General features: G+C 39.6%; 1 protein-coding gene across 8 annotated transcripts in view; it reads right to left on the bottom strand.

The window, feature by feature from the left end:
• SMC1B (structural maintenance of chromosomes 1B) overlaps positions 1-16,904 on the bottom strand; it is a 76,175-nt gene that overhangs the window by 45,834 nt on the left and 13,437 nt on the right. For 4 of the 8 annotated variants that reach the window (XM_040490563.1, XM_040490566.1, XM_040490564.1 and 1 more), the window contains exons 2-9: positions 15,210-15,398; positions 12,412-12,524; positions 12,121-12,324; positions 10,027-10,265; positions 8,495-8,753; positions 7,401-7,541; positions 2,527-2,609; positions 1,524-1,731 (exon numbers count right to left, since the gene is read on the bottom strand). In XM_040490563.1, coding sequence (XP_040346497.1) covers positions 1,524-1,731; positions 2,527-2,609; positions 7,401-7,541; positions 8,495-8,753; positions 10,027-10,265; positions 12,121-12,324; positions 12,412-12,524; positions 15,210-15,398 — 1,436 coding nt within the window. The remainder of the gene's footprint in view (positions 1-1,523; positions 1,732-2,526; positions 2,610-7,400; positions 7,542-8,494; positions 8,754-10,026; positions 10,266-12,120; positions 12,325-12,411; positions 12,525-15,209; positions 15,399-16,904) is intronic. The other 4 variants (XM_040490567.1, XM_040490568.1, XM_040490569.1 and 1 more) reach the window with 3 other exon arrangements.

The following is a 16,904-nucleotide window of genomic DNA, read 5'->3' as shown; positions in this document are numbered from 1 at the left end:
CCGATTCTGTGTCTCCCTCTCTCTCTGCCCCTCCCCCGTTCATGCTCGGTCTCTCTCTGTCCCAAAATATAAATAAACGTTGAAAAAAAATAAATAAATAAAAATAAATAAATAAATTGCTCTTTCTTTTTATTATTGCATGTACCTACAGCTGTTGTATTGATTCTTTTCAACTTGCTTACGTGGGCAGCTCTGTTCAGACCTTTAAGTTGCTGTGGTGGATAGCTTTCCTGAGTGCCTCACCTACAACTGAGAGCACCAAGTGGTGGACTAAATTAGGTATTTTCTGTTTTATCTCCTCAGTATTTTCTGGTCTGTTTTCTATCACCTAATGGCGTGGAGGATAGGGGCAAGTGAGAGCGGAGTTGAGGCTGTGTAGATCTTTTGTCTGAATACTTGAGCTTTGCTCTTTCTTCTGAGTTTTTAATCAATATCCAATACCAAGGTTCCTCTGCCTCGGGGGAGGAGGGAAAATTCCATTTTGGGTACAGGGTTTTGAATTGGCCTTTACTTCCATCTAAGAACATCAGAGGTTTATGTTTGCTGACCCGCTAGTTTTGAATCAGAAGGAAACAAATATATATAATATATATACACACATACACACACACACATACACACACACACGTATATACTTGTGTTTATTTGTTGCTATATTAAGGGATACTAGGTGAGAACTCTCAGGAATTTGTCAGTTTTCCTTCTGCAGAGTTTTAAGAACAAGAAATGTTCAATTTTTTTTCTTTTTTTTTTTTAAATCATGGACTATCACCATTTTCTGAAGTTTACGGCATTAGATGTAATAGCCCCGTTCCTTTTTCGGTTGTTAAACTACTTTTTAAAACTAGTTTCGTCATTTTGTTTGGTACTGGGGGGAAGGATTGTGTGACCCAGCCTTATTCCTCCCCCATCACTACCCAGAAGTCAAGACCAGTTCAAAACAGTTCAAGAGGTTGCCAGGGCCAAAAGCTAAGAACAGGCCCTCCTAAGAGAAGGACTGCACGGTGTCCCCTGGTGTTAATGACAAGAGAGTGAGACACCACAACCCCGACAGCAGAGGAAGTCATTCTGTGAAGCTGATGCCCCAACAACCGGAGCTGTCCTGCAGCTAATGAAATGTATCAGCAGAAGTGGATATATAGATTTAGAGAATAAAACATCATTATTTCAAAAGTATGCCATTGAGGTTAACTGAAAATACTAAAAACAAAACAAAACAAAACCAAGAAGAACATGAGGCTTGAGGCGATCTGTTGTGACCTATGGGGATAGTGGTCGTAACTCAGACTTTCTGGGTCATACTGTTAACGTCCAGGTTTCTCTCAGATAATTACTTATCTTTAGACACTGTTGGAAGTTAAATTTTGTCACAATTATCTACTATTATATTTTCAATACAAATAATCAAACACAAAACTAAAAGACTTCTGAAATAATTCTGCTTCCTAATAGTGGTAACTTTTTAAATCCCAAATAAGAAAGCTTAGCCCTTTTGTTTCAATTAACTATTCACTTCTAATTACCACAGAATCTGGGTAAAGTCTTTTAAGGTGTTCTAGAACTTCTGCTCTCTTCTGCTGACGTTTTCCCTCATGGTTATCAATTCCAGCATTCTGCAATTCACTTCTAATAAGGTTCAATTCTTCATTAACTTCAGACATTCTTGATTTTGTGTTTTCAATTTCAACCACTAGGGTTTCCTCTTGCTGTTTTTTCTCTTTCAAGCAATCCCTACATAACAATAACAACAAGTTACTAGCAAAAAGAAAAAAAAATTAATTGCAAGATACAACATACTGTGGTCTGGCACTGTAGGGGAATGGAATAGTGCTTATCAATTTTAAATGATGAAAACGACAATAAAATAAGCTTAGCACCGGACATGGGCAAAGAGATTTTGATCATTCTTTGTTGATTCAGAAGATACACATTTCTGAAGACTGAGAGAGTGAAAGTAAGGATAGATCACTATAATCAGAGGAGTCGTTGTGGGCTTAATAAGAAGTAAATGCCAATGAAAAACAAAAATCTTAGTGGGAGGATAATCAGGTCATGCCAGCTATCGTGACATAACTTATTATAAAACATCAATACCAACATTTCAAGTTTCATCACTTGAAAGTTTATATTTTAAAACTTAAATAGTGTATTTACTTATGTGGTTAAGTCTAATTTTTAATTATCTACAATGAAATGAAAAAAATGGAGGAGTGAGGGGCCCCTGGATGGCTCAGTTGGTTAAATGTCCAACTCTTGATTTCAGTTCAGGTCGTGATCTTGCAGTCATGGGATCGAGCCCCACATTGGGCCCCATGCTGAGTATGGAGCCTGCTTGGGATTCTCTCTCTCTCCTTCTCTCTCTGCCCCTTCCCCCCTCAAAACAAATAAACATTTTTTTTAAAAAAGAAAAAAACTGCAGGAGTGAGAACATTATGATACAGTGGAAGCTTTCATTTCACAGATATACCCCAAATATACCAGACCCTTGAGACATAAGAAAGCCACAAGAATTTCCCCTGTACCCACATGCATGTTTTTGTATATTCTTCCAACTTCTCTATTCGTTTTTTATGATCTTCTATCTGCTCTTTTATTTGTTTTAGATTTTCCTAAAACAGGAAGAAAACTTAAAATCAATTACAGCAACTCCAAATAAAGTTATTTTTCACTATCCTCCTAGAAGTTACTAGAGAATTGTAAGATGTTCTAAACTTGAAATATATCAAATATAACCATATGAAAACACCTATAAGCGCAAGGTTTAACTCTGAAAAGGCAGTAAAGCATAGAGCTTTGAGTCTGTAAGGGTCAAGGTTCAAATCCTGGCTCCACCATTCACTAGATATTTGGCAACTCCAAACTCTAAGGGTTGATCTTCAAATGTCTACACATTTCTTATCCGTCCCTCAAACTAATTCATTCAATAAATATTTATTCCCTGGCTGCCATGTACTGGGAACTAGAGATATAATAATGAACAGGAGAGTCTCTGCTCTTAAGGACTGAGGGCTGGTGGGAGACACACAAGTAGACAGTAATTCTAGGGCAGCTACTTGGTGTTACAAACAGCATAGGCACCCGGAAGGGAACCACGGGCTTGTGAGACTAGGACTTTGCAAAAGTCTTGCTCCACTCACTGTATCACTAAATACAAGTGCTGTACTAGCCTTCAAGGTTTCATATCTAACCTTTCCCGTATTCACCCCGTGCACTACAGCCAGATTAACCTTTCTTACTCCATTACTAAGTGATCTAAAACCAGGAGCGTACCAAAGTAAAAACAATTCCTTTTCAGTATATAATAGCAGATGAAATGACAAGATTTTCATCTGGAAAAGGAAATATATATTCTATGAAGATAATTATGTCATTTTACTCATTTGTAATACAAATTCACTGAATAAACATCTACTGTGCTAGGTGCCGGAGTTATAAAAATAAGCAAGACATAGTTTCTTTTCTCTAGAACTCACACATTTCACAATTAGAGTCATTATACTGAAATTCTATTATCACAAACTTAAGAATTCCATTCAAAGAGGGGCGCCTGGGTGGCTCAGTTATTTAAGCGTCCGACTTCGGCTCAGGTCGTGATCCCACAGTTCATGGGTTCGAGCCCTGCGTCAGGCTCTGTGCTGACAGCTCAGAGCCTGGAGCTTGCTCCCGATTCTGTGTCTCCCTCTCTCTCTCTGCCCCTCTCCTGCTCATAGTTTGTGTCTCTCTCTGTCTCAAAAATAAACATTAAAAAAATAAAACTTTCAACAACAAAAAAGAATTCCATTCAAAGAAGCAAAACCAAGATGAACGAGGCATACCAAATTAAGTCAATTGGAAACACCTGCCTCTGCCTTTGCTCTGGCCACTCCCAGGGCTTGTATCACGCCAGCTGGGCTCCTTTGTGGTCAATACTTATCAAGGTCACCATCTGTTATGCCAAGAGCTCGGAACAAACTTCAGATATGGCTTAGTTTAAAGAATGGGCTTTAATGAAGAAAATGGAAAAGGCCAGGGTCTTCCCATGGAGAAGTGGTTAAGGCCTGGGTGTTCTGCTCGACACACGATAGAGGATAATCAGACAGTTTTGGTACCAGGTCTTCTGGATTTGAGATGCCGGCTGATCACGCAGTTGTCTGGGAGAAGCAAACACCGCCCAGAACCTTGTGATCTCAGGATCTGTGGGAAGTTAAAGCTCCTCCTGTCCTGTGGGAAACTGAGTCTGGGTACAGACGTCTCCATCTGTCTCCAACCTGACATGTTCTTCTTCTACTACCGATGTGTTTGTATTCAAAAGACAGCCGCAGGGCGCCTGACACTCGATTTCAGTTCGGGTCATGATCTCACGGCTCGTGAGATCAAGCACCGTGTCAGGCTCTGTGCTGACAGCATGGAGCCTGCTTGGGATTCTCTCCCTGCCTTCCCCTCTCCCACTCACGTGTATGCATGTGTGCTCTCTGTCACATAAACATTAAAAAAAAAAAAGACAGCTGCAATTCAACCACCACTTACTGACATCTAAGTACATGGTTTACAACGAACACTGTTACAAACCCTGCCTTTAAAAGCTTCCAGTCTAGTAGAACTGGTACCAAATGAACTGTACTTCTTATTCAATCTGATAAAAGCCCTTAGATGCAGATTAAGCCCAATGAGTAATTAGATGAGGAATAAATTATTTTCAGGTTTTTGGTGGGAAGAAAAAGTGGGCCCGAGAAGGCTTTGCAGTGTGAGTAACTACAGAATGTAATATGTAAAGATGAGGAGGTTTTCCCAAAACTAGCATGTACCAAGGCAAAAATGTACAAAGAGTATTTACTGAAATCAGTGTACAACTTCATAATGTGATGCAAATGATACAAGTGTTTTAAAGTAGTTACTGCTTTGGTACTGCATCTGTTTTTCTCCTTCCACAAAACGTTCCCTCTTCCACTCATGATTATCAAATAGTTCGCCTTTCATTCTTGGTCGTCTTTTCACCTGCCAATTCACAACACGCCTAACGTGAGAGGCAGTGCAGTGTATGGTGAAGAAGACTGACTGTGGAGACAAAGCGCCTGGAACCAAATCCCAGTTCCTCCACTTACTCGTTTAGTCAAGTGAACCATGTTGTGCCTTGATTCCTTCATCCGTGAAATTCACCCATCGAATATTTACTGATTATCCCTTCTGGATAAGGAACTATTCTAGACACTTGGGTTGTATCGGGGAACAAAACAGACAAACATCTCCCCGCTTTTGTGGAGTTAACTTTCTAGAGGGGGAAGGCAGACAAATATAGTATGGAAATTAAATCATGTGTTAGGAGAGAAACACTTCGGGAGAACAGAGCTGGGGCAAGGCCAGCAGAAGTGTGGTGGGTACTGTAATTTTAGATAGGGAGGTCAGGGTAGGCTTCAATGAGAAAGCAACATCTGAGCAAAGACTTGCAGGAAGTGAGGGAGTGGCAAATGAAGAAATGTAGGGCAAGCTTGTTCCTAGCAGAGGAATAACCGGTGCAAAGGCCTGAAGGCAGAAATATGTCCAACATGTTCCAGGAGGCCAGTACAGCCAGATCACAGGGAGTAAGAGGGAGAACAGATAAAGCGGAGATTTGAAAGGTAAACTGGAGGGGGAGGGGCGAGCGACCAGGTAGCTCTATGGAGGGCACTCGAGGACCCTGACTTTGCGTGTGATGGCGAGCTACTGGAGGAAGTAAAAAAGAGCAAGTGTCATGATCTTAGATATGAAAACCATTTCTTTGGCTGCTGTGCTGAGGCCGTCGTAGAGGAGACGACAGCAGAAACAGGAAAACCTGGCAGGCTATCAGAGTGGTACAAACAAACAAACAAACAAACAAACAAACAAGAAGATGGTGATCGGGACCAGCAGGGCAGTGGAGAAGCGATACGAGACTCGGTACACGTACAAAGTGGAGCCGGCACAATTCCCTAAAGGAGTCAAAGATGGAACCCAAGTTTTCTGGTCAGAGCAACCAGTAAGAGTGAATCTCATCACCTAAAATGGGAAAGATTACGTGTGGGAAGCATGTGGGGGTGAAGATCAGAAGCTCGGCTTGGATTAAGTTTGAGAGATCTATTCAACATCCACAAAGGAGGTGCTGCCAAAGCAGCTGGATATATGAGGTTGTGAGGAAGAGATACGAATTGGGGAGTCATCAGCGGATGACATTCAAATCTATGGGAATATAAGTCACCAAGGCAGAAAACTTAGAAAAGGGGAAAATCCAGGATGAGAACATAATAATACTAGGATCTACTTCATAAATTTGTCTGAATATTAAATAAATAAATCGGGTTCAGAGCAGTGCCGTAAAATGCTATATACGTGGTATGTACAAATAAACACTACGCTATAACATTATTGCTGTTTTCTCTGGAAAACGTCAGACCCATTTCCACAGACATATTTCATTTTGAAATCCCAATCCTCAGTTTCCTCATCTGTACCCTAGAGTAAATACCTACTCTTTGTTATTATTGTGAGATGTACAGGAGCCAACGAATGCAACGTGCCTGGCAAAGTAATCAATCAACGTTTTCCTCTAAATTCCAAATATTTACTTATAAGTCAAATGTATATATAATTCAGAACCATTTACCCTTTACAATTCTTATCAGAAATGGTCATATTTTTAGGATGGCCCACCGACTGTATAAAATATCACGATTTGTGATCTGTTGAATTGCCATAATAATTTTGGAGTCCAATTCTCACTCTTTGGAAAACGAGGTCATGAGGCATAGAGGAAAAGACCAGACACTTCGTATATTGTCACACGCTTTCATCTTATCCAACCTCCCGTCTCTATGAGGTAGACTCATTGGTCCCTCTTGCACAAATGAAGAAATCAAGGCCCAGCCCAGACAAGTTAAATAATTTAGTTACTTCTCAAGACTACACAGACCCGTGACAGGAGACTGGCTGGAAGCCAGGTCTGCCTAACTGGAGGGCAGAGCACTATCACGCGGCCTTGATGGTCACTTCCCATGCAGTGCAGTAAGCTCCCAGGCTCCTCCTGGGCTGTGTCCTTGATGTTTCCACAGGGCCTTGCATTCACCTCTGTTAAGATACTTGTCTGTTTTTTCTCTTTATTTATCCTCCTCCTCACCTCACTGAACTAAAGCACATGAAGGAAAAAAAATTGTGTGATGTGCTCATGCCCATCACCGCATAGGTGTGTAGAAAACACTGATTACATGAAAGAAGGTGCTTTCTGCTTCTATCTTAGACCATGATGAAGGAGCACCTAAAGGACACTAAGTGGCAAAACAAGGAACCCAGAATTTTTAAATTAATTGCTTATGCCTAATGTGAATCCATTAATATACTGAAAAGCTGACACAAAAAGAGAATGCCATTTCATTGATGGTAACTCCCCGTCATGACCGCACAAACAGAGGTACCTGAACTTCTCCATGCCTCCTCTTCTCGAATGCCAGTCTTTCTTTGTCAGCCCTCTGTTCCCACTGCAGCTTTTCCAGTTGTTGGGTCATTATAGCCACTTTCTTTCTTACTTGTTCCTTAAGTTCTTTATAACGATCCAGCTGTATAAGGAGTATTAAAATATTACTAACTCACAGAAGAAACACGAGAGGAAATTTTTATGTGATATCCTTTGACTAGAAGATAATCTTATCAGTTTTAAGTAAATTGGATCATAATTGGTTATCTTTTCCAGGTAAGATAATGTGAACGTAAAATGAAGCTCTTCTTATTTAAAACTGCCTAGATAGAGAGACAGATAAGGATTCAAAACCAACTCTATAAAGTCTCTGCAAGAAAAACTTAAAGAGAAAGGGGATTAAAAAATAAAACAAGAAGGGGATTAAACTCATTAACAGTCCACATGCAAGGAGTTCAGATAAAATCAAATATTTTATTTATATAGTTATTTTGGTATATATTTTATGATGTAAAATTATCATAACATTAATGAAAGATAAATGATAAAAAGTCAGTTGAGAGAATGTTTGAAAACTCTGAATTAAAAATTATGGGAGCTCTACTACCAATTTGTCATAATTATTTTTTTCCCATTTGTTATAATTAAATCTCACATACCAAATTGCATATTAACTCACCACCACATTTAAACCACCTCAAACAATCAACTTCCCTCCTGCCAATTAAGTGGTCATGTTTCTTCAAAGCCACGTATATCTGATTTTTAAGTTTTTATAATATCCGTAAGGAAAAAATGATTACCTCAAAAACATAAGAATATCAATTACCTAATTTTATTACAAAATGATACCATGTGGTCTTGTTGAAGTATTTTCTATGACTTCAATGAGCTCATAAAGGTTATAATGCCATCGAATCTTATAAAACAAAAATACCCTAAAGATACATTCTGCATATAGGCTGAAAAATTTCAATCCCCATCACTGAGATGAGGATTGTCTGAGGTCAATCTCTTAAAGTATCAGAGAGGACATCCTTTAAGTTATTTCTAAGAAGCTGAAATAATAGTTTTCTCATATGTTGACTTGTTCACCTGACTGGCTTCTAGTTCAATGTCTCGCCTTTTGTATAAGATTTCTTCCTCAACCTGCTTCTCAAAACTTCTCCATGCACCATCTAAATCAACCAGCTCTGTCTCCAGGGCCTTTATGTCATCTTCCTGTTTAGAACATTGTTTTTCACTGTCCTTTATTGATTTCTTAGCCACATCTAATTTCTTGAGGTGGTGAGAAGTATTTTCTTTGGCTTTAATGTATTGAGGCCTTTTCTGATTTAAAAGTGCTTCAAGAGATCTAAAAAGAAAATAAAGTTTGCTTTAAACTAAATTAAATCTATACCATATAAGGGAAGGAAGTTCTTTTGATCAAATCATACATTTAAAAATAAACTTTAAAAATTGACTTTCAGAGACTATAAGCAGATCAGTGATTTCCAGAGGTTGGGGGGGAGGTACTGAACAGGTGGAGCACAGGGAAATTTTTTGAGTGGTAAACCACTCTGTATGATACCATAATGGTGGATATAGGACATCGTACATTTGTGAAAACCTATAGAACTTCATGGCACCAAGAGTGAACCTTAATGTAATGTATACAAATTGAAAAAATCACTTAGGAGGCTAAGGGATCCAGATGGAATACAAAATGTGACCAAAGAATCTACTGTATTACCAGTGTATGAAATCACCTTCCTGAAGGGGATTGGGAGGAAAGGTGCTAACCTAAGTAACTCTGAAAATGAGTCAAGTCTATAAAACTAAAAGCAAGAGGACCTGTGCACAGGCACTGTACTCTCATTGCCAAAGTTGCTCCCCATGAGGGTATGGGTTAACATCAGCAGTACCGCCACAGATGATTACTAGAACTGAAAATGACTGGCTGACCGTGGAAGCCAGGTTGCTCGCTATTGCCATGGAGGTTACGGACAGGCGAGAGAAGGTCAACAGCAACAATGATGGCAACTCATATTATGATGTATTAGACAAATGCTAGGTCATATAACATATGCTATGTAGATATTCCCGATGTGATGAGAAGGACATTTTACCCCCTGCGGCCTTCCCCTTCAAAATCCGTAAACCTTGACTAATGATGAGAGACTATCGGGCAAATCCAAATTAAGAGACATTCTACAAAAAAAACCTGACCAATATGGCTCAAAATTATCTAGGTCATCAAAAACAAGGAAAGGCTGAGAAACTGTCACGGCCAAGAGGAGCTCACAAAAACAGGTTAACAAATGTAACATAGTGTCCTGGACCAGAGACAAAAGACACTGGGGAAAAGAGAGAAAATATTAGTCAACCATGGACTTCAGTTAACAGTAGTAAATGAACACTGGTTCACTAATTCTGACACATGTATCATATTAATAATGTTATTAAGTAGGAGAAACTGAATGTGGGGAATATGGGAACTCTTACTATCTTTGTAATTTTTCTGTATATCTAAAAGTATTCCAAAGTAAAAAGTTTATCTAAAAAATCAACTTTCAAAATGTCATTTATATTTTTATTTATCAATGTACATAAAACCTAACTGGTAATAACTATGTTTTAAAACTCACTTTAACTCTTTTTCTGTTTGTTGTAGTTTTCTAGTTAGCATTCCATGTTCCTTTTTCTTGGCTTTAACTATGTTTTCATGATCAGAAAGAGACTCTTTTGTGACACTCAAATTCCTGTTCACACGCTCTAACTCGGTGTTCAGAAAATGAATTTTCCTTTCATTATGATATAGTTGGAAAAGCTGTAATTGTATTTTGTTTATTTTCAGTTCTTCAAGGAGACTCTGGTAACGTTCTGCCTATAAAACAGTACAGTTCAGTAACAGTTAAAAGGGAATATACTGAAGTTGACCTTTCATAAACTCAGCGAGAGTACCAACAAATGATCTCTAAGGAATCAAATTATTTATTATTTAAGTATCATTCACAAGTTATCAAATTTATGAAGTTAATTCTTGTCAAAAGTAGCATTATTTGGAGGTTTCTGGGTACACATACACAACAAACCAGTAAACCAGATTTTATTCTCATATACTCAGTGATATGGTGGTAAGAACAATGAAGTGGCACCTGCTAACCTGGGTCCTCATCGCATTTCTGTTTGGACCTTGGACCTCAGAGTATGGCAAGTCCATTAACGTTTCTTTCTTTTTTTTTTTTTTTCCAACGTTTTTATTTATTTTGGGGACAGAGGGAGACAGAGCATGAACGGGGGAGGGGCAGAGAGAGAGGGAGACACAGAATCGGAAACAGGCTCCAGGCTCCGAGCCATCAGCCCAGAGCCCGACGCGGGGCTCGAACTCACGGACGGCGAGATCGTGACCTGGCTGAAGTCGGACGCTTAACCGACTGCGCCACCCAGGCGCCCCTTTAATGTTTATTTTTGATGGAGACAGACACACACACACACAGAGTGTGAGCAGGGGAGGGGCAGAAAGAGAGGGAAACACAGAATCCGAAGGAGGCTCCAAGGTGTCAGCACAGAGCCCAACATGGGGCTCAAACTCACGAACCACGAGATCATGACCTGAGCCAAAATCGGATGCTTAACTGACTGAGCCACCCAGGTACGCTGACAAAGATCACTCTAAACGCAAAGAACTATCAACCATAAAGGAGGTACTCTACTAGGCATTGTAAAGGGCACCAAGAAATACCACAGAACAGCATATGCAAAGCATGCCTAGGGCCTCCTAGAGGTTCCCAATACCCTTTTAGGGAGCCCCTGAAGTCAAAACTCTTTCCATAATAATAGTAAGACTTCATTTGCCTTTTTCATTGTGTTGACATTTACACTGATGGTGCAAAAGCCAATGGTGGGTAAAGCTGCTAGGCCTTCACATAAATAAGATTTAATACAGAAGGCTATAGGAGCCTTCACCTGTCTTCCTTTAAGCCATATATTAAGGAGATTATAAATATGTAAAACAATGTCACCCTTCTGGTTAGTTTTACAAAATGCTATTATTTTTCATAAAAGTATGTTGTTTATATTAGCGTGTAATGTTTCTTATTGCTGTTTTTACATTGATCATTATATTTCTTAAATTTCTGTTTTAATTTTTTTTTTTTTTTAATTTTTTCAACGTTTATTTATTTTTGGGACAGAGAGAGACAGAGCATGAACGGGGGAGGGGCAGAGAGAGGGAGACACAGAATTGGAAACAGGCTCCAGGCTCTGAGCCATCAGCCCAGAGCCCGACGCGGGGCTCGAACTCCCGGACCGCGAGATCGTGACCTGGCTGAAGTCGGACGCTTAACCGACTGCGCCACCCAGGCGCCCCTCTCAGTTTTTATTTCAAACACAATAAATATCGGTCAGAAACTCCTCGGGGACCTCAATAATTTATGAGAGTGTAAAGGGACAAGATCCAAAAGTTGAAAGCCCATGCCATGTAAGATATACACCCCTCAAGCTTATTTTTAGTTGGGAAAATCAGACATTTTTGTACTTCAGGTAGCAATGCCTATTTAGGAAGCAAAACAGTAGAGACTACGTCAAAAAGCTTATTTTTGATGAAGAGTGGGCCTTGTTTGTCTTACATCATAAAAAAAAAAAATCTTTTTAGTAACCCAAAGCCAATACCTAGCAATGCTGACAGACAAAAGCCTTTGTGTCCAACAGTTACTGGTTCCATCTCCACGACGCCTTACCTCTTCTTTCTCTAACTTTGCATGTTTGCGCTCTGCAGCCACATTTTTTTTCTTATTAAAATTAAACTGTGCATCCTCTTCAGCTTTCAGTAACTTTCTTTTCTTTTCCTCATATTCTCCTATGAGCTCTCCTGAAGTGCTGATTTCCTCAAAAAACTGGGTTCTTTCTTTGGGTTTTTTCATTGAAATCGACTCCACAGTTCCCTTTCAAAAACAGTAAAGCACATCAACATAAAATATGTGGATGCATGTTCAAAATCATGAGCCAACTAAACGAGTACAGCTCCTTACCTGAAACACGAGACAGTTCCGTGCTTTGACCATCACGCCTATCTTTTCCAACTCGGCTATGTAAGCAGAACGAGTCACTGGATTATCATCAAAATGAAATTCCGAGCATCCCCCTAAGAGAATAAAACTGTTATTGGAACTATAAATGCCAGACATGTAACAACTATTCAAAGGTTAGTAAAATTATTTTTCTTATTGAAGTGGCCAGTTATGTTAACAACATAGGTGTTATTAATAAACGCATTCAATCAGTCAACAATTATTGAATGTCTACTCTATGCCAAGGAGAATTCTATAGCAGTGAACAAAACGGAGGACAGTCTGGATCTCAAGGAGCCTATATATCCCACAGTGCAGACAAAAATGAGATATGTAAGTACAATAAAGATGTGAGAAAATGTTAAGTGCTAAGAAGTAAAAGAGAGCTGGGAAGGGGATATGGAAGTTTCTGTGACAGGGAACAGACATTACAATTTTAAACAGGATAGTGTTGCAGGATGAATGCTTATGTCTCCCCCCCCCCCCAATTCATATGTAGAAATCCTAATGGTATTAGAAGGTGGGGTCTTTGGGAGGTCATTAAGTTGTGGCTGTGGAGCCCTCATGAATGGGATTAGTGGGCTTATAAAAGAGACCCCACAGAGCTCCCTAGTTCCTTCCACCATGTGAGAACACAATGAGCTGTATGCAACCCAGGAGAGAGCTCCTCATCTGACCGTACTGGCAACCTGAGCTTGGACTCCCAGCCTTCAGAACTGTGAGAAATAAGTTTCTATTATTTATAAGCTATCTAGTCTGTGGTGTTTTGTTATAGCAGCCCAAACAAACTAAGACAGATGGGCTAAGAGCAAAAACAAAGCTGAGGCATTGCACTTCTGGTCTGAACATATATCACAAAGCCACAGTAATCCAAACAGTATGGCACTGGCATAAAAACAGACACAGAAACCAATGGCACAGAATAGAGAGCCCAGAAATACTGCATGAATGCACCTATATGTGGAATCTAAAATAGTCAAACTCATAGAAACAGAATAGAATGGTGGATGCCAGTGGCCAAGGGGAGAAAAAATGGGGGGAGATGTTGGTCAAGTATTATAAAGTTTCCATTATGCAAGATGCTAAGTTCTGGGGATCTAACAGAGCAATGTGACTACAGTTAACAAGTTGTATTATAAACTTCAAATCTGCTAAGAGGGTAGATCTTAAGTATTCTCACCACAAACACACACAACAATAGTGCCTGCATGCAAAGAAAATGGGAACTATGTAAGGTGGTACATGTTAATTAGCTCAACTGTGGTACTGACTTCACAGTGTATATTAAAGCATACAGGTTTTAAATACACGCAATTTTGTGAAATTAACATTTTTTCTTTTTCTTTTTCTTTTAAAGTAAGCTCCAGGCCCAACCTGGGGCTCAAACCCACAACCTCAAGCTCAGGAGTCACATGTTCCGCCAACCGTGCCAGCCAGGTGCCCCTAAATACATGCAGTTTTTTACCTGTCAATTATACCTCAATAATGATGGGAAAAATAAATTTATGACGATTTAGTAAATAAAGAGTAGGCTAGAGAATCCTTACTGAAACAGAGACTTTTGAGTAAAAACCCAAAAGTGAGAAAGAAAATTCACCAATAAAGATACCTAGGTGATAAAGTGGTAAAAATACTTAAATTACACATTAAGGTATAGGTATACAAGTATTTATTAATAAAATAGTATTTATACATTAGAAAATTAAGTCCATGTTCTAGTGCACCAGAATGAAATATCAAAAACAAAAAACCAAAACCAAGACATGCCTATATTATGGAGGCTCTGTAAACTCTGAACATATAGAAAAGATATTCATAAACAACTCTCAATCTTGCTTCTTCAGGAAACAGGAATTATAGGATTTAAATCACAAAATACAAATTCATAGATTTCACTCAAATTGCTACTCAGTGGTACAAAAACTTTCTATACAAACCAAAAATACAGGGGCATCTGGGTAGCTCAGTTGGTTAAGCATATGACTCTTGTTTCGGCTCAGGTCATGATCTCATGACTTGTAAGACTGAGCCCTGTGCCAGGCTCCTTGCTGACAGTGTGGAGCCTGCTTGGGATTCTCTCTCTGCCCCTCCCCTGCTCACACACGCATGCATGCTCTCTCTTTCTCTAAACTTCAGTAAGTATGTATGTGTATGTGTATATATGTCTGTATATATACATATACTCAGTTCATCACTAAGAAAAAGTTAAACATACGTAAAGAACCTCCATCATTTTAACCTAATAACCAGTAGAAAAATGCTATCTGACAGTAGAGAAATTTGAACAAATATGTCTGCTTTAAAAAGAGTCTTAGTGGAGGGGCGCCTGGGTGGCGCAGTCGGTTGAGCGTCTGACTTCAGCCGGGTCACGATCTCGCGGTCCGGGAGTTCGAGCCCCGTGTCAGGCTCTGGGCTGATGGCTCGGAGCCCGGAGCCTGTTTCCGATTCTGTGTCTCCCTCTCTCTCTGCCCCTCCCCCGTTCATGCTCTGTCTCTCTCTCTGTCCCAAAAATAAATAAACGTTGAAAGAAAAAAAAAATTAAAAAAAAAAAAGAGTCTTAGTGGAGACTCATACAGGTTCTATTATTTACTTCTGAGATTTGCAATCCAAGAGAGGAAAACAAAAAAACCTCCAAATCTCTAGTTTACTATGCCAGTGAAATAATAAATCACACCCTTCAAATAAATAAAAAACAGGTCATCTGACTTAACTTTTGAAAAATCAAAGGACTCATAAGCAAGTATCTACAAAAAAAATACCTCGGATAATCCTTGTAAATGTTTTCTCCTCTCCACTTTCCTCCACGTACACAATTTTTACACTCGCACAAGAAGAGACAGGTTTTCCAATATGTGCTCCATAAATGAGTTCTTGAATATTTTTCACTCTTAAATTAGCTGTTTTCTCTCCCATTACAAAACTAAGTGCATCCATTACATTAGATTTTCCTGGGAAAGAAAAGACAGAGAGAAAAGTTATCCCTTGTTAACAATAAAAAACCTTGCCCAGAGACAAAGAAGCCAACAATGAAAGTGAAATATAGCCAATACACATGTCTAAAGAGTAGTACTGTCTTGTCTATGTTTAAAATGCATGTGACCAATTTTATATAGATCACCGCGTTCTTCCATGCAGCTATGGCAGAGTATTAAGTGGCCTAAATTTAAGGATCTAAGCAAGTGGATCTAAACCCAACTCTCTTCCATCATTAAATATTGTACTATGGCAACTCATTTAACCTCTCTGAATTTCAGTCATTCCATTTTATGATTAACGATCACCTATTTTTTTTTTTAATTTTTTTTCAACTTTTTTTTATTATTTATTTTTGGGACAGAGAAAGACAGAGCATGAACGGGGGAGGGGCAGAGAGAGAGGGAGACACAGAATTGGAAACAGGCTCCAGGCTCTGAGCCATCAGCCCAGAGCCCGACGCGGGGCTCAAACTCACGGACCGCGAGATCGTGACCCGGCTGAAGTCGGACGCTTAACCGACTGCGCCACCCAGGCGCCCCTTTCTCTTTTTTTTTTTTTTTAAATTTTTTTTTTTTTAACTATCACCTATTTTAAAAAATGGCTAAGTATGTCCAAGATATCCCAAGGACTAGAATAAGGTTGCCGGAATACTTATGATTGTAGGAGGTGGAGGTACAGAAAAGTTATAGAGCAGGTCTGAACCTGCAATCCTTTGAAAGGCCTGCTCACAAGATTGGCTGTCATCTGGGGATTTGTATTTTGGGAGAGTTTCCACCACTTTCTGGTAAGAATGTCTCACTGTGCCGAAAGTGTTTATACGACATGATTGATGCTGGACACCTCGCCTGTTTTCTTTTTAGGAGTCTGGAATTTTGGTAGATTTTGGTTTGTGCTAGACAGAGGGTGCCTAGCTGACCATTCCCCAATAAAAATCCTGGGCACTGAGTCTTTGCTTGAGGTTCTTTGGTAGACAACATTTCATGTATATTGCCACTACACATCGCTGGAGGAGTTGCCTGTCCTGTGTGACCCCACTGGGGGAGGATTCTTAGAACCTCGTGCCTGGTTTCTTCAGTTTGTCCCATGTGCCTTCCCTCTTGCAGAGTTTGTTCTGTTCCCTTTCGCTGTAACACCTAACAATCCTGAGTACAACTACACGCTGAGTTCTGTGAATCCTCCTAGCAAATCACTGAAACGGGGGGGGGGGGGGGGGGGGGGGGTGTAGTCTTGGGCATTCCTGATCCAAAGGCCAAATTGTTATACAATCATGAGCCCACAGTTTGCTCTAAGACAATTTCCAAGGTGCTGTGTCATTGCTACTGCCATCTGTATCTATCTACCTATCAATCAATCAATCACATTCCTTCCCCCATATATGCAAGGAACTTAAATTTCCAATGCCAGAACAGGAGGAAGATAATACAAAGAAAATACTGCCAGCCAGTGGAAATACGGCTTAGTTTTAGAAGTTTACGATC

The sequence above is a fragment of the Herpailurus yagouaroundi genome, unplaced genomic scaffold (genome assembly GCF_014898765.1).
Source record: "Herpailurus yagouaroundi ecotype Mexico unplaced genomic scaffold, PumYag 182, whole genome shotgun sequence".
Taxonomy (NCBI): domain Eukaryota; kingdom Metazoa; phylum Chordata; class Mammalia; order Carnivora; family Felidae; genus Herpailurus; species Herpailurus yagouaroundi.
The sequence above is the reverse complement of the archived record's forward strand: the minus strand, read 5'-3'. Positions and strand labels throughout refer to the sequence as shown.